Raw genomic sequence first — 21619 nt, forward strand, 5'->3', positions numbered from 1 at the left:
AAACAATGATAGAACCTCACACTTCTATAAAATATTTTTTCATTGAAAATAAATAAAACAATAAAATTTCAAACCATACTTGAAGAGTAAGCTTGCTTAATTTTTCATAATTCCTAAAAACTGGATTTTTGAGACACTCTTATTTCCCATTTCCAATCCCACATTTATTGTGGATTGATATTTGCTCTTTAAAGAATCAACTGTAGAAAATCCTGATTTTACTATGGGCTTCTCCAGGAAAATCAGGAGTGACTTCTGAAAATAATTCAGCACTGGATGTACAAGCACAAAAATATTTGCAACTCCCACTGACATTTGCTCGTGACCCCTGCGGGATTGCAACCTATAGTTTGAGAACCCCTGCCTTAGGCAATTTTCAGAGTTTGCTTTGATATAGAACAAAAATATCTGTTCAATCCAGAATCATTAGTTTTCTCTCCATCTTCGTAATGTCATAATGAAACTAAATCCTATTAGTCCCATGGTTTCTCAATACTGATATGATCACTGGAATTCCCAATCAACTGATATAACTATTCTTGATTTTTTTTTTGAATGGTGCAGAAGCAACAGAACACTGGAGAAATAATAGCACTAAGCAAGGATTCTTAGGGAAAATGCTTCAGTCTTGCTCAAAGCATTATTTTTGCTCCCAAAACAAAATGCAGACATTTGACAAAGCAGCAAATAACAGCAACCATGTACTCCTTGCTCTATGTCTCTGGGCCGAAGGAATTTGGGGAGATGGTCTATTCGGTGACTGGAAATGGCATGGATGGCAACTCCAAGGGATGACTCCCGAACACAAAATTCCTTTTTCAGATAACTGAGTATATTCGGTATGAAATAGAGTAAACACATGTAGTCATTGATTTTCATTGTTCTTTATTTTTCATTAGTATTCCCAACTTTCTCCCCCATCCTTCCATTAAACTAAACAATCACTCAAAAAAGACAACTATTCTCAAGCAATCACCTAATTTTGCTTGTGGCAACTAGGCAAGAAGGCTGTGAAGGATGATAAGATGCAGAGACAGCTTTACCTGTTGCCTTCCTTGCAGCCTGTCATCATGCCTTTTGTTACCAATTATGCACACTGAAAATACTGGCTAGGTGGTACACTATCAAATGCAGGGAAACTTCTTTTTAATCCAAAAGTTTATAGAAGTTTAAGGTCTTCTTTTTGCATGATAACATTGGGGGAGATGGGCGGTGATTTAAATTAAATTAAATTAAATTAAATTAAATTAAATTAAATTAAATTAAATAAACAAACTACTAACATCTTCCATTATGATTTCATAATATCTAATCTTTACTCTACTGCAGGACCTATTAAGCTGAACACAGACCACTAACTATGAATAGCTTGATGAATCTTCTGGTTTTGCTGCCTTCCTGAAACAGCTGCAATAAAACTTTCCCTGTGCAAATGCATCATGTCATATGTTATCTAAGTCAGATGTTAGATGAGAAGCAAGAAGACACCCAGAGAGAAAATTTCATGATCAGAGCCTAATTTCACCACCATTCTTCTCCTAACTGCTAGTGACACAGACTCCCCAGAGTAGAAAATTCTATCAAAATAGGAGAATAGCATTTCTTAGATCCATAAAATGCTAAAATCCAAAGTGTCCTTGATCTCACCTGTGCTCACAATACTGCCCAAAGTGGTTTTCTCCGCACTCACAGATATAGCCATGGGGAGCACCGGGCTTTCGCTTACACACTGACTTGTTCTTGCAGGGGTTCAGTTGACAGGCATCCACACAGCTCCCACCATAATATCCTGGAATAAAATGCAGACAGTCACCTCACAACATGGTTGCCTCACACCCCTGTGGTAACAGGTTTTTGAAGTGGGGCAATGTGAACAAAGCCTGAAGGGTATTAAAGTGGGTCATAACGGTGCATTGCGAAGCCCACATCAATTCTCTTTCCCTTGCCCTTTCCCAGCCTCGGATTAAGCTCTTGTGACCTAGAAAGCCAGAGGCACAATAGGAATATTATCCAAACCAGTTTAATTTGCATATTTTGGCTTATTTGATCACTGAACTTGAAATTCATTCTTATTTCAGAATGGCTAGGTGACATGTGAAAACCTTGGGGAAATGGAATTATTGGGAGATGGCCAAAAGAAGGGACTTTATTACACCATTCAAAACTAAGCAGATGCTTCCCTAATGCTCCCCCACCACCAAACCCATCGTTGATTCTCTGTAATTCCTGGTAGATTTCTGTCAAAACTCAGTATCTTGTAACTATGTCCAAATTTAGAAGAAAATACCATGATGGAACAAGCTCTTTCTGTCTGCTCTTTTGGGTAGAGATGGGTGGCCTTCATTTGGGCACAGGGAGAATCTTAGGGAACAGCAATAAAAAGAAAGACAACGTGCCGGTTATAAAAAATGCAGGATACAGAATGTACAAAAAAGTCACTGTGAAATGAAAGACAATGAAACAAGAAAAAAAAGGGGGGAATAAAGACCAAACCAATATTTGCAGGCTGGGCTGCTTATCCATCGCCTACCTGGCTTGCATACACAAGAGTAGCTTCGCCACTGGTCCTGGCATATGCTATTGGCAGGACAAGGGTTGGATTCACAAGGGTTGGGCACAGTACATCCTGCCTCCACGTTCAAAGCGCTGCTAGGCTTGGGCAATGCATTTCCCATGGCTGTGTCACCTAGGTGAATTCCCTGAAACCCAGATGAAAAAGGGAAAATAAAACTCAGGTTTTCACTGAAAGGTTTGGATTTTAATGGAAAGATCTTCAGAGCTTTGGATTATTTAGGCTAGCATAGTTTACCAAGGACACTTTCTACTGAATCTTAGCTCTCCACTGTAAGGGATGATTTAGTCAATGTCTCCAGTAGGGACAACTGGGTTGAAAAACTACCCAGTAACCTTTACAAAATGGTCTCATGGTTTTCTGATTATTCAGAGATCTTAACTCTCCTGAAGCAGAGTAGTCTACCTAGACTGACTGCCACTGTGAAGAAGAAGAGGAAGAGGAAGAAGAAGAAGAGGAGGAGGAGGAGGAGGAGGAAGAAGAGGAAGGGGAGCGGGAGGGGGAGGGGAGGAGGAGGAGGGGGAGGAGGGGGGAAAAAGAATCTATGACTTAATTGCTACCTTTGGCTTTTGAAGGGGTTTTAATTTCCCTTAGATGAATGCTGCTCATCTCTGAATTAAAAGTTGGAAAAACGGAGAAACCTTGACATTTGGAAGTTTGCTGGAACTCACCTGGATGCAGCCTTCCAAACCATGATGCACTTTACCAGACTCCAGAATTCCCCCGACATGAAGATGTTTCACCTTCAGGCCTTGAAGCTCATTGCCAATGACTACAGTGTCCTTTAGAAAAGAAATACAACTAATGGGAATGTCATATGCCCACCACTGTTTATATCTCTTACGTGGGCCTGTGAGTTAACCTTTCAGTTCCCTATCACCCATACTCTGTGAAACCATGGTAACAAATTTTCCTCAAATGCCACAAAGAAAATTATGGACCAGAAGGGGAACATCAGCATTTATTTATTTATTTATTAATCAAATTTATCACCACCCATCTCCCAAAAGGGACTCTGGGCGGTTTACAATAAAACATAAATAAAAATATAAAACTGTAAAACACTACAATACACAATAAAATAAATATAATAAAAACCTTGATGGCTGGAAGTTCTTTATGATTTGCAAGCAGAGCAGGGTCCTTCTAAGAAACTAACCATCCCCAGGAATGGCTACTCTCCCTCCCACCCCAGGCATAATTACAGAACAAGGTCTTCAGCTGTTTGCTAAAGTCCAGGAGGGAGGGAGCCAATCTCACTTCCGGGGGAAGGATATTCCAAAGGGTAGGGGCTATTGCAGAGAAGGCCCACCTCCTGGATCCCGCCAGATGGAATTCTCTTGCAGATGGGGTCCATAGCATGCCCTCTTTGCATGACTGGGTGGGACGGGTTGATGTGATGGGGAGGAGATGGTCCCTTAGGTAACCTGGACCCATGCCATGTAGGGCTTTAAAGGTGATAACCAACACCTTGAATTGGACCCAGAAGCAGACTAGCAACCAATGCAGCTCGCAGAGCAAAGGGGTGACATGTGCTGATCTTGGGAAACCCAAGATCGCCCGCGCGGCTGCATTTTGCACCAGCTGTAGCTTCCGGATACTCTTCAAGGGTAGCCCCATGTAAAGCGCATTGCAGTAGTCTATATGGGAGATAACCAGGGCATGAGTGACCGTTCGAAGGGCCTCTCACTCTAGGAAGGGGCGTAACTGGCACACAACACTAAGTTGCACAAAGGCCCTCCTAGCCACAGCTGCCACCTGCTCTTTGAGCAGGAGCCATGAGTCCAGGAGGACCCCCAAGTTACGCACCAGGTCTGTCTGGGGCAGTGCAACCCCATCCAGAACTAAAGATGACAATTTCCCAGAAATCGAGGAGCCATTAATTCACAGCCACTCTGTCTTCCCCGGGTTCAGCCACAACCTGTTGTCCCCCATCCAGGCCCCTACAGCCCCCAGGCACTCGGAAAGGGTGGCCACAGCATCACTTACTTCACCCGGGATGGAGATGTATAATTGAGTGTCATCAGTATATTGATAATACCTTGTCCCGTGATGACGGATGATCTCACCCAGTGGTTTCATGTAGATGTTAAAAAGGAGTGGAGAGAGTACCGAGCCCTGCAGCACCCCACAAAGGAGGGGCTGCGAGCCAGATCTCTCGCTCCCTATCAACACTGATTGGGACCAACCCTGGAGGAAGGAGCTGAACCAGCGCAGAACCACACAGCCCACCCCCAACTCCCTAAGTCGGTCCAGAAGGATACCATGGCCGATGGTATCAAAAGCCTCTGAGAGGTCAAGAAGAGCAAGAATGGATGCACTGCCTCCATCTCGCTCCCACCAGAGGTCATGCCCCAACAGCCAGGAACCACGCTGAGACAAGGAATAGGTCTCTAGTGTTTATTACTGCTACATTAGACAGAAAATCCTAACAAACTGAGGAAGCATGGGAAAAACCCAGACAGATAAACCCCAAAAGTTAAGGCGGGTCTTATCTGTGTCTCTTTGAATGGCTGCTTAACTCCTCAGTACTACGCATGCGTTTTCCCCCCTGGATAGGGGCCCCCTCCTGCTCACCATCAGTACTCATGACGGGTCATCCATAAGTGCGACCAATGCCGTTTCCATCCCATAACTGGGCCTGAAACCTGACTGAAAAGGGTCTAGATAATCTGTTTCATCCAGAATCCTCTGGAGATGCAAAGCCACCACTTTCTCAACCCCCTTTCCCCAAAAAGGGGAGGTGGGAGACTGGGTGAAAATTGTCCAGTATAGTAGGGTCCAGTGATGGTTTCTTGAGGAGGGGGCACACCAGCGCTTCCTTAAAGGCTGCTGGGAACACTCCCTCTCTCAAGGATGTGTTTACCATCGCCTGGACCCAGCCACGTGTCACCTCCCGTGCTGCATTAATCCCATATAGCATTAATCCCATATAGATTGGAAAGAGAGTTAGTTGTCAAGGTGAGGCTCCTGAATCTGAAAAACATTGTTGGAAGGAGGAAAATACAGGACTAAAGGGAAGAACGCCAGCCCTAAAGTAGATCGTTTTTTCCCAGTGTGGATACTTTGCCCTTCCATCAGCCTCAAAGCTTACCTGGTAGAACCCAAAATCCAGATTAAGGGTGATAATGTAACGTGCCTCGTGGCCACTTCGAACATCTTGCAGCTGAAACTGGAGGTCATGCCATACTCCATCATTCAACTGCATTTGATCCAGAAGGATCTTGGTAGTGCGTCCAGTTCCCCTATTCACCATGAAGGAGAGCAGGCCGGAGTCCAGCTAAAGATATGGTATAGTCAGCACAGAGCAAATTCTGTTCTATGAGTAAGGCTAAGCCAGTTCAGGCTAGCCATCCTTTCACATAATTCTTCAAAGATGCTTTATGTATAAAAACAGATGCTGAGTTATGAAGGGCCTATCCTCTAGGTAAGAATAATGCTTTCTACTCTGAGATTAAATAGGACAGTGCCATTAAACAGAATATTGCAAACAGTGTCAAAATCTGTACGGTCCTATTAAGAAAACCGTTGCTGCTATACTTGTTCCTAATCTCACACATCAAAAGAGCTCAGTTTCTTTTAGAAACAGATATGATTGCCTCTCAGAACATCTGATACAAGGTTTTATAGCAGCACAGATACAGGGCAGCTACATTATAGGTCACGGGATAGTACCTGACAGAGCATGGTGATGTGCTGGCCAGCATTTGCCTGAAGTAACACTCCATTTGCCTGGCGTGTCCGGAATGCTAGGCCCATATACCAAGGTGTGGAGATCTTAACTTCATTCCTGAAGTCCCAGAAAAGGATGCTGTTGCCATGGAAATGGTGAGGATGATGCATGGCTAGAGAAAAAGAGGTTTGAAAATGCTCAAATCCAGTGAAGCGGAAAGGAAGCTCAAGGTGGGGGAAGCTTGAAGGCCCTCCTTTACTTTTACTGCTAGAATCTCTTTACCTTCACTTCAGAGACATTTATACCATTAGGGAAAGGTTCCTGCATGGAATCTAGAGACAAGGGTTAGAAATTTGATCCTGCTTAAAATGCCCAGGCGCCTGCAGCAAGAGCTGAGGCGTATGGAGTACAGATGCCCAAGGTTTTGTTCAGTCTGCATTTTAAAACAGCCAACAGATTGGCACATTTCCGATTAACACGCAAGCAGATTGGAACACTGTTAACCCCTCGGATTTCACACCTTTGCATTTTGCAGTGTAGTTCTTAGCTCAAAATACATACCAAATTGCATATAAAAATGCATATTTTAAGATGAAATATGTTCAGAAATCTTGAGAGAAAATACATTCAGACTATGTGTTTTGTGAGAAAATACTTTTTTTTTTTAAAAAGTATGTGTTTAAATACTATTTTTTCAAATGGCAAATTAATGTAGAAAAATGATAGAACTATATAATTACCTAGAATTATAGATATGATAGGCAGGATATGAATGCTTTAAATAAATAAAAAGAATCGATTGATGAAACAGGTAAAAAATAAACTGATCTGTCCACTGCTTGTAGAGAGGCCAAGCGATAGGGAATGTGTTTGAAAACCTACAAAAAACTTTCAGAACTTCAGACCACATCGTTTCAGATGACTGAGAATTTTTTTGATTCTCTATTTTGTACTTGCTTATAAATACCTAAGGAAACTACCATGTGCCTATTTGGCCTGTAGAAAAGAACACATAAATAGGTTGAATTGTGCTTTCTTCCAGCTTCAAAATGAAATCCTCTATGAGTGTCTAAAGTTATAGCAGGGCTACCAAGGGCCAATTTTAAACCTTCATTGACGGGGTGAGGTGATGGGTGATGGAGTTTTTAAAGGTTAATAAAAGAATTCCAAGCAGCTAACAACAATCTTGCAAAGTAGAAGCATGAACCCAAACTTGCACGTTAAGCTTGATTACGTTCAGAAAAGGATTCAGTCTTCACACAGTAGTTAGATGAAGAGGAAAAAAAAGTAGCTTACATTTATTCAGTAGATCTGGATACAAGTAGCTTCATAGTAGAAAGACTTATTCATCACTGGTTCTTTATAGACACTTTCTATGAAAATAGAAAGTCTGCATGCAAGCAAGATGAGAGGATGAGAGCTGCATTCTGCAGCACCTCCTGCTTGCAGGTGTGCCCAAGAGGTAAAAATGGTGATTGTTAATCCCCAAACCCAAGAAGAAGGAGGAAGTGGAAATCAGGTGACCCATGTGACATCCCACAAGCACAATAGAGATGTGTTTAATAAGAGACCCCCCTTATGCTTATGAGACAATGCTGAGTTGACCCCTGATAATTCCAACAATGGGAAGGTAGAATTATTTTCTGTTCAAAGTTTACACTAGGAGTCCAAAGAATAGGTCCAGACAGCATAGGAATTCCAGTGTTCACAAAACTAGTTGGGACTTCAATAGATTAAGTTTTCTATATAGATATTCTCTACTCCTTGGAACTTCAGAAAATATCCAACAAAGCCATTTCATTTGTGTTTCCTTCTGGCCCATTCCAAGAGCACTACTAGCTATCTTTCTCTGAAAACTCAGCCATTGGTAGCCCTGCCAGTTCCTTCCTCTCTTGGGGCCATATCTTCTGGTTTATATTCCCATCGCAGTCCAGACCATCCTTCTCCTACGCTCACTTGTTCATTCAGCCTGCTCCATATAATACTCACCATGCCTGCAGTCCTTGCCTCCAAAGCCTATGGGGCACTCACAGATAAAGGAAGACCAGCCCACGATACAGGTGCCACTGTTTTTGCAAGGATTTGAATCACAGAAGGAGTGCTTGGCATGACAACCTGAGGATATGGCAGATGAATAGCACAGGTGGGGACAAAAGACGAAACAGTTAATATGGAATAATTTCTCTTTCAGCCTTCATTCCCAACGTTTCTGGACTATGAAAACATGCTCTGGAATCTTCATCTTGATGATAGGCAGAAATATCTCCTGTTATCAAGAGATCCCTGGTGTGAAATATTACCTTTCTTTCCAGTGAGAAGGATCTAGACTTAGTTATATTTAGGGTAGACCTACTGCAAACAAACAGCAAAGACCCCCTAAGGCAGAAACCTGAGAATTATGCTGGCAATACATTCCTGACTGGACATATGAAGTATGTGATTCCCAAGACATTCACAACAGAGAAACAACAGTGGAGAAGGTACAATTCACACTGGAGGTCTGGATAAGATACAGAATCGTTTGCTATTTGTTCAACGTTTCTTGTTTCAGGGGTCTTAATGAAAGAGAGTCAGCTGACATTGCTGTGGCCTAAGATGATGACTTGGGAAGCCACAGTTACTGTTTCTTTATTCCCATAATTATTCATCCAGCAATAGCAATAAGGTTTTTGTGATACTGGAATGGAAGACGTGGAAGAGGAAGGATCATGTAACAGTAATGTTCAAACAGTTGGCCTTACCTGTGGAGGTCCCATTGTTTGCAATAGAGGAAGCCAGGTCAATGTGTTTACTATCAATGTACAAGTCTCTCATACAGCCCACAAACTCTCTGTGCTCCACTGGAAAATTTTCAGGCAGATTGGGGACCCCTCCAAGCAGCAAAGGCCCTGTAAGGTCCAGCGATCTGGAGGAAAACAAACAAACCTGAGACTGGTATTCATGACAGTTGCTCTACATCGGAACCCAGAGCTACAAAGACTTCATAAATCTGTTTCTGCAATGTTATATTTCCATAGCCAGAAACTGACATAAAGTCATAAGAACAGCCTTGCTGGAACAGCCGATGCCCATCTTTATTGAGTATTTTGTTTTCCACAGCAGCCAGCCAGCTGCTTCTGGAGTGCTTATAAGCAAGAGATGGAGACGTATTCCTCTCCCGCCATTCACAATCGTTGAGAGTTGGGCAGCATAGCGATTTAATAAACAAATAAACCTCTTCATACATCTGGGGTATGCTAAATCAGATGCAGTGATAATACTGAAATCCGCAGGATAGACAGCCCTTGACAGCCATTTTCTCCCTTGATCTAATCCCCTTGTTAAATTATCCAAGTTAGTGGCGATCATAATGACTTGTGGGAATGAATTCCACAGGTTAGTTAAGCAGGGTGTGGAGAAGAGCAGTGTTCTGTCGATGCTAAATCTCCTTCCAACCAACTTCACTGGATTTCCCCCAGCCTTAGTCTTTGGAGAGAGGAAGAGCTGCTAATACCTTACTCAGTACTGGTAAATCAGTAATATTGGGTCAAAGTATTAGACTGTTCTGTGTAAAATAACTTTTTCTCAACCAGCTTAAATGTTCAAGCCCAAGCAAGTCCATTGCATCATCAAGCAGGGAGTTTCAAGATTATCTGCCCAGCAGAATAGTGTATTTTTTCCCATGGCAGGTAGGGAAAAGGAGTACAAGGCAGAGTCATCAAAACTGCAGCTGCATTTGCTTCACAGGCTCCCTTAGTCAGGCAGAGGGCTGAAATAACTGCTTGCAGAGAGCAGGTGTTATGTGGGTAATGGGGAAACTGTGGCTCATCCTGCAGAGGTTACGGCCCATTATAAACCTTATGATCAAGCCCAGAGTTTCCTCTTTCCCAATGCTCACTTGAACATGAACTGGAGTAAAGCTGTGAAAGGGAGACGTAAAGGGGAAAAAGGACAGGACGGGACAGGACAGGACAGGACAGGACAGGACAACAGGCTCAGCACCTTCCTGGTTTAGCTGAAATACAAAAGACTCACTTTTTGGAACTGGACTGTACCCCCTCTGCTGCACAGGAGTAGTTCCCAATCTTGTTGCCAAACTGTAGTGCCACAGATGTATCACATTTGTCCACTGTTAGAATGGCCACTTTGTCTGAGGAAGGTCCTTGCACTGAACCCAGGGAGTTTACTTTGGGCTGAAATGATAAAGCAAGGTCTGAATAGCCGTTCTCTTAGTACAGGCCTTACATTGCCTTCATCTGGGCCAAGGTACACTCCATAATTCTGATCTAATTCAGAATTCAGCTAGATTATGCCTGTCCACTTAAACATAAATAAATTAACAAATAAGTCAACACTTAGAGAACTAGCATACAAGCACATACCAGTGTTTCCTGACATACTTTTTTTCCACAGGAAGAGAATGTTGCCATACTTGTTTAACCATTCAAGAGATGTTCAGTGTGGTGCCAAATTTACAAAACAGTAGAAAGCTTTACACATGGTTACCATTCTCATGGGAATGAAAAGCCTCCCCCCCCACTTTAATGTGCAAAAAAAGGAAGGAAAACACAAAACAGAAACAAAACAGAAACAATAAAAACATAAAAGAACTCACTCAGCCTATTTTAGAATAAACCATGAAACCTTGACCACACAAAATATTATTAATCAGTATTTCCATTTCATTGGTAAAGAACCCACTTGTAAAATGAAAAAAGGAAAAAAGGAAAAAAACCATATTATCTGTGAATTTGGGGTTGTGCTCTTTTTCCAACACTGAATGTACCTTCTTTGTTGTTCCCCTGCCCCTGCGTATAAATCTATAATTCTTCATATAGCCATACGTTTTAGTATATAATTCAAAAGTGCATTAGGGTTAGGGTTCAAACTCCACTGATTTTTGGAATACTATCCTAACAAACTTATGGGTATGACACCAAAGCAGGGCAACATGAGACAAGACATGACGAGCCCATCTCATATATGAGATCATTTAGTGCTTTGAGGTCACTCTGACGTGCTTTCTCTCCCTCCCAGGTGTGTATCCCTCCCAGGTGATCCAAACCACCATGACACAAAAATGTTTGTGCCTACCTTGTTGTAATAGTGAAGTTGCACCGTATGCCATTGACCGTCACTAACCCCTCCTGGTACAGATGGAGAAACAACAGTGCTTGATTCCCCTGCAAGGCAGAGGGATATTAGACCCACTCAGGCAGGTAGACTGGGATGACAGTTGTGTGTTCATCTTTCTCCACCCCATGGGGGCAGCCAGGATCAGAACTGCAGCGTGCTAGGGAGTTTAAAAAGTCACACTGTTCCCTATGAAGTGCAGTCCTGACCCTGAAGAAGATCCCAAGGAATTATTTTGAAAGTAAAGAAGGCTCTAAACCCATGAAATGAGTTTTTGTTTAGGTTCCCATCATTTGGCTTTTTTATTAATCCAAGTGAGCTATGTTAATGTTTGGCAGGAACTTCATCCATCAAAACTGGGGGATATATAAACATTTACATGTCACCACCCACACTAGTGCAAGCCAGCATTATATGAATGCTGTGCACACACACACAAATACACAAGGGAAAAAAAGAGGTTGGTTTGATACATATTATGATACTCCTTTAGTGTTTTCTGCGTTTTTCAAAAAAAAAGAACTAAAATGTTGTGAAAGAAAGCATATTGATTTCACACTTAGTATCAGTATTTATGGGCATTACTCCATCTGGATTCATTAGCAAAAATGCCTGCCTTATCACTGTTAGATATATCATCCCTGTCTACCAAACTGTTCCCTTTATAGTGCAAAATAGAGGAGAATCACCTGGTGTTCCACTTTCCATCTCTATTTGGCTGTTATTGTATACGTAAATGGCTTATGTCTAGAATAACTAAGGACCACTCTCTTTGGGACTGTCCATGCTAATTACCCACAGTACTGTTTCCAAAGGCTCTGGAAAATTCTGTGCCCTTTCATACAGATACAGAGATAGATGTAAATTCTTGCCTGTTGTTCATGTTCCCCTCTCTCTCTTTTGTGCAGTTAACTGTTTTTGATGCTTGCTGATGTTTAATAGATAAACATCAAACCATATTTTTTGCTAGCTGAACTGAGTGGTACATGTGCTTATTCTGATCTGGATGCAGAGATTGATTGGGAATGTGCTGGATGTAAACTTAAACTGGAAATTGCCCACAGTAATTTTCCAACTATCACCGATCTTCAAACAGTAGCTTTCCATATTGAAGAACTTGTGGAAAAGAAAACATGACAGCTTGTAATAGCCACAGCATATTTAGCCCAAGTAACTACTTTGGGATTGATTATGTATATTTGCAGAAAAGGGGTTGATAGTCTTGATGATGAGTTTTTATCACTTTTAATTCTACCTTTAATGACTCGTGTGGCGCAGAGTGGTAGGCGGCAGTATTGCAACCGAAACTCTCCCCATGACCCGAGTTCGATCCCAGCGGAAGCTGGATTCTCGGGTAGCCGGCTCAGGTCGACTCGGCCTTCTATTCTTCCTAGGTTGGTAAAATTAGTACCCGGCTTGCTGGGGAAGGCAATGGCAAACCACCCTGCTATAGTCTGCCAAGGAAACGTCGTGAAAGCAGCATCCCCCCCAAAGGGTCAGACATGACTTGGTGCTTGCACAGGGGACCTTTCACCTTCACAATTCTACCTTTATTTAAACTGTTTTGAAGGCAAAAAGACTATCAATCTTTAAATTACTATTTCCTTATTTTTATGTTTTATTATAGATTAAGTAGGCTGACTGTAACACACATGCATGCATTCAGTACATTCATAAGCAAAACTGTAGATATCCACTTTTTACCCATTCTTTTTCTTATTTCAAGAGGTGAAGACACATCAAATCTGAATTTTCCTGCAGCTAAGCAAGGGCGAATGCTGAAATAATAAGACTGGAGTCTGCCTTATTGACATTTTTAACTCCCTGGAAGTGAAAGACATTTTTTGCAGTGCAGTAACTATATTTAGGATGTTTCCTTTTTGAACCTTGTCTTTGAAGTTGAATAGCCCATAATTATTTTACATAATCAGACAGACCGTTGTGAATATAGGATGTGGTTGGGAGTGTTGCTATGTCGCATGACAGGAAAGCTTTTAAACTACAGTTTAAAACAAAACATGCTTTCCAGTTTTATCATTCATTCTGCAGCACTTGAAACTGTGTAACCCGTAGACCAGACATACGTAGTCACTGATGTAAGCAAGTGAACTCAAAGCTGCATCCACAGATATACTACCTCGCCACCTTATATTTTTCTCCCTTATCAACCCATTCAGACATACTGTATACCTTTATGCTTATATAAATATAGCCTTAAAATTTTCTGAGTTATCATCTCAGAATCAGTCACATAACCCAAAATAAAGTACAAACTGGCATTTTTGCACAGATCAGCCACTCAGATTTAATGAAATTAGCCTGCAGGCTAATCTTCTCTAACCCATGCAATTGTTAAAGCAAACATTATTCACACATAGATTAGCAACATCTGCCAAGTACACATTTGCATACCCAAGTTTTCTGCAAGTTGAATTATGGACCATATTAGAAGCTGCAGGCTGAATCCTTTCCTATGTCCTACACATCAGGGCCACTGATGACATTTTCTGAATCTGGTATTAGATTTAAGCCCTTTCACAGATAGGCACTCACTAACCATGAAAGTCTTGAATCTACCAAAGGTCTATTCCCCACCACCCCTTGCTTAAGTTTTTCGTCCCTGCCTCTCCTCCTTCTTCTCCCATATTCCAGTAAAGCACACAAAATAAAGAGATGCTTTATTGAACTGAATCAATTGAAGGTTCACCAACCTCTGAACCTTCAAAATTAGAACACCAACTGCTCATTATCCTCACCAAGTTGCTATGTCAAGCAAACAGGAATGTTGGAGAGTGTCTAGTGCAGTGTATTGTTTTTCATGTTTGTCTGGCTATCAATATCTAATTTTTTTTATAGTTGGAAATGTGGCTTCCACTTTGTTATAAAGGACTGTTCTAATTGAGAAAGGACTTTAAAGGATCCCAATAGTCCTCATTTGCTGCACTAGAAGACTTTTCAGATAATTCATCAGTAGCTATTAATTTTGAAAAAAGTGCATCTTCTATAAGATACTTAACATAAGAAGTCTATTTCATGGACAGGAAGTGCCATCCTTTCTATACTGGCAGCCTCTTGAGGATGTCAGTGAGGATAGCGTAGATCCATCTGCCACACCCACCTGTAGAGTACTTCAGCTGGACCTGCCCATCAACAATTTCTACAGCCAGGAAGTCATGCTTCTCGTTTAGACGTCCATTGTAAATTAGGAGACCACCACGCTCTAAGGTGGCAAATCTAGTGATGAAATATAAAAAGTATAAAAATTTCACACATACTTCAACAGGCTAGGTAAATTTTCACAAAATTGTAGATGAATGATAAATCTTCTGAATTTTTCAGGCAATTTTTCCTGGTACTCAGTCACCTGGTGTAATTGCCAGTGGGTATTATGACTGCAGAAAGAATTAGATTTCTAGCAATTCATCAATAAAGAGTAGACTTGTCATCTTTTTTTTTCAGAGTTGACAAGACAGACCCCAACTTTCTGCAGATGATCACTGTACTACATTTCTAATGAACCTGCACTTGTTGATTGCAGGTTTACATTTGACAATTGTTCAGGGAAAGTGGGAGGTGCCAACAATTATAATCATTCTCCTAGTAAGATTAAAAAAATCTCACCCCATGAGGAAATACTTGGACAGAACTAATATCTCAGGAATCCCCACCTACTATGAAAGAGAAACCTAATTTGAAAGGCAGGGCAAATGTACCTTGGACCGCAGAGAACTGTTCAATCCAGCAAGATAAAATTCAATACCATCAATGGCATCTAAAGGCAGCACATAGATTAGCAGTTCTTAAAAAGCTGCTTCTTTGCAGAACTTACGAAAGAGAAAGCGTCAGGTGGAACCTCTGGCGCAAACCTCGAAACATGATGAAAGATTTTGGGGGGAAAGAGCGTGCAGATACTTCACAGAAAGGTTTTTCAAAGCCCCCAGGTGGACACTGACATTGGAAACCTCCATCTGCAGAGTTGGTGCAGGTTCCTCCGTTCCTACACACTCCAGGAACACAACGTCCTGCCCGACTATCCACTTCACAATTATCACCTAGTGGGAAAGAAGAGGAGAAGAAATGAAAAGATCAGAGGGCCTCTGAAACTAATGCAAAAGCTACAATAAAAGAAAGAACAGATTGAAATTCCTGCCATTTAAGAACACATGAGCATGACACAGATACTATGTTGTGTTGTCCTGTCAAGTCCTGTCCTGTCCTGTCCTTTCCTGTCCTGTCAATATTAATACCATGCCAGCCTATATTTGTATTCTGCATTTCCAGCAGGATCTCAAGGCTCTCCCACTGTAATGGATGGACTGTCATTTGGTTAAATGGCTACATTTCATCTCTGTAAAATCATTGGACCTACTAAGATGGTTGTCTGAAAAGGCTATTAGACTTATAAGGATTCCAGGTGGCTTGGAAGGGTTGAGATTAATCCTACCAAGGATTCTATCAGTATCCTAGCTGTTACATGGAATAGGGAATTTGGTAAGGCAGTTGACACAATCGCTCCTAGGGCCCTCTCCAATCTGCTTCAGAAGACTTGAGGGAGTTGAAGTGATAAGACAGAGTGTAAGCAGAGGATAGCATGGTTCAAATCTGATAAGGCAGTTTGAAGCCAGTCTGAAATCCCAGACTATGATGAGATGTGCAGCAAAAAAAGAACTATTTTTCTCTGCTCATTACCCCTGTTTGTAGCCTGTTGAAACATTTCAGGTCAGAAGAGAGTTGATTCATACTGCCAACCACTTCCTTCCAGAATTTGATCCCAGAACCTTCATAGGTTGGTTATGATTTATGTTTGTGTATGTGTGTTTGTTGCTATGACATCTGTCTTAGTCAGACCACCCTGGCTGCCACTAGTGAAGCAGAGTCGATTTTGGGACTGTCCGGTAACTTTTCTTACATACAGTAGTTACACTGGATCAATTTCAGTTTATGACACCCAAGTACATGGCCAAATTGTTTGGAGGGTATGTTCTAGCATCATTGTACAATGTAGCTTGTAACTTCCAGCCAGGAAATCGTTAGAAAATCCTTTTGTGAACATCACAAAGACCACTCTGAGAAAAGGAAGGATGCCTCTTTATTTAAAGAAAACAATGATTAGACTTCTAAAAAAGCCTGTGCCACAGCAACTTGCAGCACCAAGCTGATTTTGGCTTGTGATGAAAGCTAAATAAGGTCAGTCGTGGTTAGAATTGGATAAAAGACCACCTGGATGTTCCAGACTGAACACTCTAGACTGAACAGAAAAAAAAATTGTTGAAGAAGGCAATGGCAAATTACTTCCATATTATCACCCATGTGGCAACATGGATGCTACATGGATATACCCATGGGATCACCAGCAGGGAAGCTTGCCTTAAGGGAGTCTGTACTTTGAAAAAGCCTGCAGTGGATCTTTTAAAAAATAAGTAATTAGAGGTCAATTTTAAAACATCCACAATTGAGTAAAATGATCAAGAGAGTGATGGCTGTAATGGAGGAAACCAAACAGTTCAAACAGGGTTTTGACCTAATTGAAGGTCCAAGTTTCAGAGTTGACTGCTCTCTTGATTGATGTCATGGATATTTTTGTTTGAGGATTGGGTACCAGAGCTTGATACCAGATATGGCAATCAAATCTCTCTCCCTGATCTGCATTCTAAAGCAGATATCAAGTAAGAAATTAATATATAGTAGACTTAGTGCAGAAAATTAGGAATGCACATACGTGAGGAAATTCTCTGGTTAACAGAACCAGAAAATGGAATTGTCCTTTCTATATAATTGATCCTCTGATTTGAATTCTGGGCCTCTTCCTTCTGCCATTTTAACTCAAAGACTGCATGTCTACTTGTGTCCTGGTTTAGCATATTGGGTCATCAGTCCCTTGTTTACAAAACAACCTTTTCTGGTAGGAGAATCAATGATTCCCATCTCACCAGCTTCAACCCTTAAACTAATGGAGAATTTGTATCTTTATCAGTCTTTCTTGACTTAGTGGTTTTTGATACCATAGTATCCTTCTAGATCATCTCATTGATAAGGAGTTGAAGATACTGCTTTTCATTGGTACCTTTTATCTTTCTGTGGTAGATTCCAAATGGTGTGACTTGAAAACAGGTCTTCCTCAAAACAGGAACTATTTTATAGGATCCTTAAGACTCTGTTCTATCTCCACTGGCTTTCAACAGCCATGTGAAATGCTGGAGAAGCTTATCAGATTTGGTACTGAAAACTGTTAGCATGCTGATGATATCAAAATCTATTTTTCTGTAAAATCATTGTCATCACCCCCACCATCATCCATAAATGCAATTGTGAAGAACTTGTCTCATGATGACTACTGATCAAGCCTTCTTTACAGCAGCTTCAGTTATTTGGAATGCCTTCCCTGTAGAATTGAGGGGCCGAACCTCTTTGTTCACTGTTTTAAAGTATCTAAAACACAGCTTACAAGACAACTGTTGATTTTAAATTGTTTTTAATATCTCTGGTTTAATCTTGGATTTATGTTTCACTGTAAATCACAAAGAAACTTCACTCAATGCAATCATCAAGTAGGTAAACAAAATTTTACCCTCATGGTTTCTCCAGCACAGTCCAACACCTTAATCACTACAATGTAGTAGTTACATGACAACAGATGCAGACAATTTTGTACTCCAGATATTACTGAACTATATTCCTTGGAAACATGGCTAACCGTGAGGGATTCTGGAAGCTGCAGCTCACTGCTGGGAGCACCACCAGCTACCTAACCTTTCATGATAATACACATCTAATATATCAGTCACACATGGTCATATTTGTAGTATTGCAGGAAGACCAGCCAGATACTTTTTCAAGGATTAATTTGTATTCACAGTTTTTAAAGTAATTCTGATAGTAGATCTTACAAGCCTTCATTGCAGGTCATGTTACATCAGAGCCTGCACATTGACTTCTGGCTTTGGAAAAAAAAAAAAGGAAGAAAAAAACTCCCAGACATTGATTATCTTACATTATTTCTTCTTTGAAGAGAAGAAAAATTATACAGATACCTAAAAAATTGACTGACAACAAAGGTCCGCATCATTAAAGCAATGGTGTTCCCGGTAGTAACATATGGCTGCGAGAGCTGGACCATAAGGAAGGCTGAGAGAAGGAAGATAGATGCTTTTGAACTGTGGTGTTGGAGGAAAATTCTGAGAGTGCCTTGGACTGCAAGAAGATCAAACCAGTCCATCCTCCAGGAAATAAAGCCAGACTGCTCACTTGAGGGAATGATATTAAAGGCAAAACTGAAGTACTTTGGCCACATAATGAGAAGACAGGAGACCCTGGAGAAGATGCTGATGCTAGGGAGAGTGGAGGGCAAAAGGAAGAGGGGCCAACCGAGGGCAAGGTGGATGGATGATATTCTAGAGGTGACGGACTCGTCCCTGGGGGAGCTGGGGGTGTTGATGACCGACAGGAAGCTCTGGCGTGGGCTGGTCCATGAATTCACAAAGAGTCAGAAGCAACTAAACAAATAAACAACAAACAACTAAAAAATTGAACAGTGGAAGTATAATCTGATCTCACCCTGATTATGATCTTACTTCAAAGGAATGGGTAGAAGAGGCTGTACCAACTGATAATTCATCAAAAAGAATCTTCAGACCCTAATGACTTTTCCAAAAAGCTTCTTGCTGTATTATTATATTGCTATTTGTCTTCATTTTCTGATGCTTATTCCTAGGAGTCCCCAGTAAAAAGAGGCTAGAAGGAAGGAAGATATTTGGATACCAGTCTTCTCACAAGGGAAAAAAACACCTAGGTGTTGTTCCCTACAAATCACAGGAAATTATGTCAAGATTATATAACCCAGAAAGAGTTGCTATTCTTGTTCAACCATCCATCTGTAGGCTTCCTTTTTTGAGAATTTCTTCAGACTACATTTCCATTTCCATTTCCATATGATGTGAATAGCCAAAGGGGCATGGCCACACAAAGCAAGGCTGGCTGGGCAATTCTGGGAGTTGAAGTCTACTCATCTCAAACTTGCCAAACACTGCTCTAAATATAGCTTCTAGGGCAGCTGTCCCAGCCTGGCACTATACTTGGTGGGGCTGGAATTCCCAGAATTCCTGTCACCATGGCTAAAGGCAACCCCAATAGATCTGGAGGGTACCAAATTGGGGAAGATTGTTCTTAGAGCATTTAGTCTATACTGTCATTTGCCTGAACAGCCATGTGGCGGCACTATTTACCATTCAGTATCTTTGAAATTTGCAGCCAAACTGTCAGCATTCACCTTCATCATCCTTCTGACATGCCAAACTCCTCGCTATCTTCACCAGCATAAGATATGTCAGGTTACCTTGCTATAATTCCTCTCAACAGGAATGTGGAGGGGTGGAAAAGGGTTTTCCTTTTGCAAGTGATGAATTAATGACAGTGTACAGGAGACTACGGCTCTTTTACACAACTGAGATTGTATTCCTTCAGACCGCTTGCAGGGAATTCTCATTCATCCTCTAGGCAACAAAGTACGGGTGAGGTCAGACAACTGTTTGAGTTGCTAAAACTGCAAGTTTAGTCTTCTTTAATTAAACTTATGTTTAATTGAATCATACCTCCCAATTCTTATGAAAAACATAATCTACCCAAGATAGCAAAAACCTCAGATTCCTGGACTCAGAATCTGCATGGAAGCTCATCACAGAACTAAATCCAACAGGGAGAGGGAAGAATTCCTGCCTGCCAGATTTTATCCAAGAAAGACAGTCAGATAGTAAATGCTAAGACCGTCCCACTTCCCCTTCCCTGAAGCAGAGGAGTGTGAGATACTTATGGAAAGACTAACCACAGTCCATGGTTGGTTAATTTTTCTTACTAAACCTGGCTGAGCTTGGCTGCTTAAACCCCCCCCCCCCCCTAAGCAAATCAGTTCTGGCTAGTACTTGGATGGCAGAGCCAAGGATTTTAAGAAAAAGGCAGAGGCAAGCCACTTCCATATTCCTGAGAAGGAAACCATATGGACGTGTCCATGGAATCACTAGGATTTAAGCTTGACTTAAGGGAGCCGTTAGAACTAATCAAAATGACATGAGGTTTCATGCAGTTTCAACGAGCAGAGGGAATGGAGAAGCAGCAAGGAGATCCAAACATTTCAGCCAGGAATTTCAACCACAAGAGTTCCAACTCAGTCTTGATACTATGGACTGAATACAGTTAGAAGTCATCAATTGTCATTCTTAGTAAAACAGGATGTTGGACTAGATGGGCCTTTGATCAAATCCCGTAGACTATCTTTCTCATGCCCTTATGTTAGATCACTTCTAGGTAACCTGCCCAACACATAAAGCAATTCATATCAAGCAATCCAAAAACACAGTCAGGTCACAAACCACAGCTCTTTCTAATATCTTTAAGAATGGTGAAACAATAGGAGTGATATCTCTTTGACTCCTGTTTTGTGCTTCTCTTGCCTACAGTAGCTTGTTTTTAATGGTCCTGCTGTGGGTAATGGAAAGGAGCAGGCGATATGATCCAGAAAGGAACAGGAATTTATTTGTCATGACTGCATTGTCTCCTATAGCTCAGCACATTAAAGATGTAGTAACATTTCCAGTTTATACGCTGGCCACTCTATGAGATTCCCTGCTGCCCAACAGCAGTCCTTCCTGAACTCCTGGACCTTATTGCTGGGCTGGTGGTGGATTCTCCCAGGCTTATATTGCTGCAGGATTTCAGCTATCATGACCTTGGGATGGGCTTTGGAGGAGCTCAGGATTTCCCGGCCACTGTGGCAACCCTGGACTTGTCCCAGATTTTCTCAGCTATGGCTACTAGAGATGGCCACTTGTTAGATCTAATGTTTACTTTGGAGCAGATGGCACATGATCTAAATATGGGAGACATTGTCACTAATTCCTAACTGTGCTCAGATCATTTTCTAATTATGATGCATATTATTGCAAACTCTGATCTTTGCAAGGTGGTGGCCCTGTTTGAACAGTCTGCCACAGCTGCTTGATAGATCCAGATGGCTTTTGAAAGTGCTTGGGGATTTTCTCAGCAGCCTGGCAGACAGTTCCACCATGCATCTGGAATAGGGAGGTGACTAGGGCGCTGGATGTGACTGCTTCTCCCTGCGGTCACTGGTCTGAGGTGCACCTTGGTTTATCAAGGAACTCCAGGAAAGGAAATAAGCGAAAAGATGTTCAAAGTGATGAGGGAAAAAAAACAAAGACTGAATTTGATTGGGCACAGTTACAAGCCCATATTTGGGTCTGCATTGTGGCAAT

At 41.5% G+C, this 21619-nt stretch overlaps 1 protein-coding gene across 1 annotated transcript in view; it reads right to left on the reverse strand.

Moving 5' to 3' along the window:
• The window catches only part of CELSR3 (cadherin EGF LAG seven-pass G-type receptor 3), a 124135-nt gene that overhangs the window by 55463 nt on the left and 47053 nt on the right, over window positions 1-21619 (reverse strand). Inside the window, exons 3-13 of the mRNA XM_063292849.1 lie at window positions 15187-15409; window positions 14476-14591; window positions 11319-11407; window positions 10260-10417; window positions 8987-9150; window positions 8235-8360; window positions 6248-6417; window positions 5667-5852; window positions 3244-3354; window positions 2531-2699; window positions 1648-1789 (exon numbers count right to left, since the gene is read on the reverse strand). Of these exons, the coding sequence (XP_063148919.1) occupies window positions 1648-1789; window positions 2531-2699; window positions 3244-3354; window positions 5667-5852; window positions 6248-6417; window positions 8235-8360; window positions 8987-9150; window positions 10260-10417; window positions 11319-11407; window positions 14476-14591; window positions 15187-15409 (1654 nt within the window). The remainder of the gene's footprint in view (window positions 1-1647; window positions 1790-2530; window positions 2700-3243; window positions 3355-5666; window positions 5853-6247; window positions 6418-8234; window positions 8361-8986; window positions 9151-10259; window positions 10418-11318; window positions 11408-14475; window positions 14592-15186; window positions 15410-21619) is intronic.

This window comes from Candoia aspera, chromosome 2 (genome assembly GCF_035149785.1).
Source record: "Candoia aspera isolate rCanAsp1 chromosome 2, rCanAsp1.hap2, whole genome shotgun sequence".
Taxonomy (NCBI): domain Eukaryota; kingdom Metazoa; phylum Chordata; class Lepidosauria; order Squamata; family Boidae; genus Candoia; species Candoia aspera.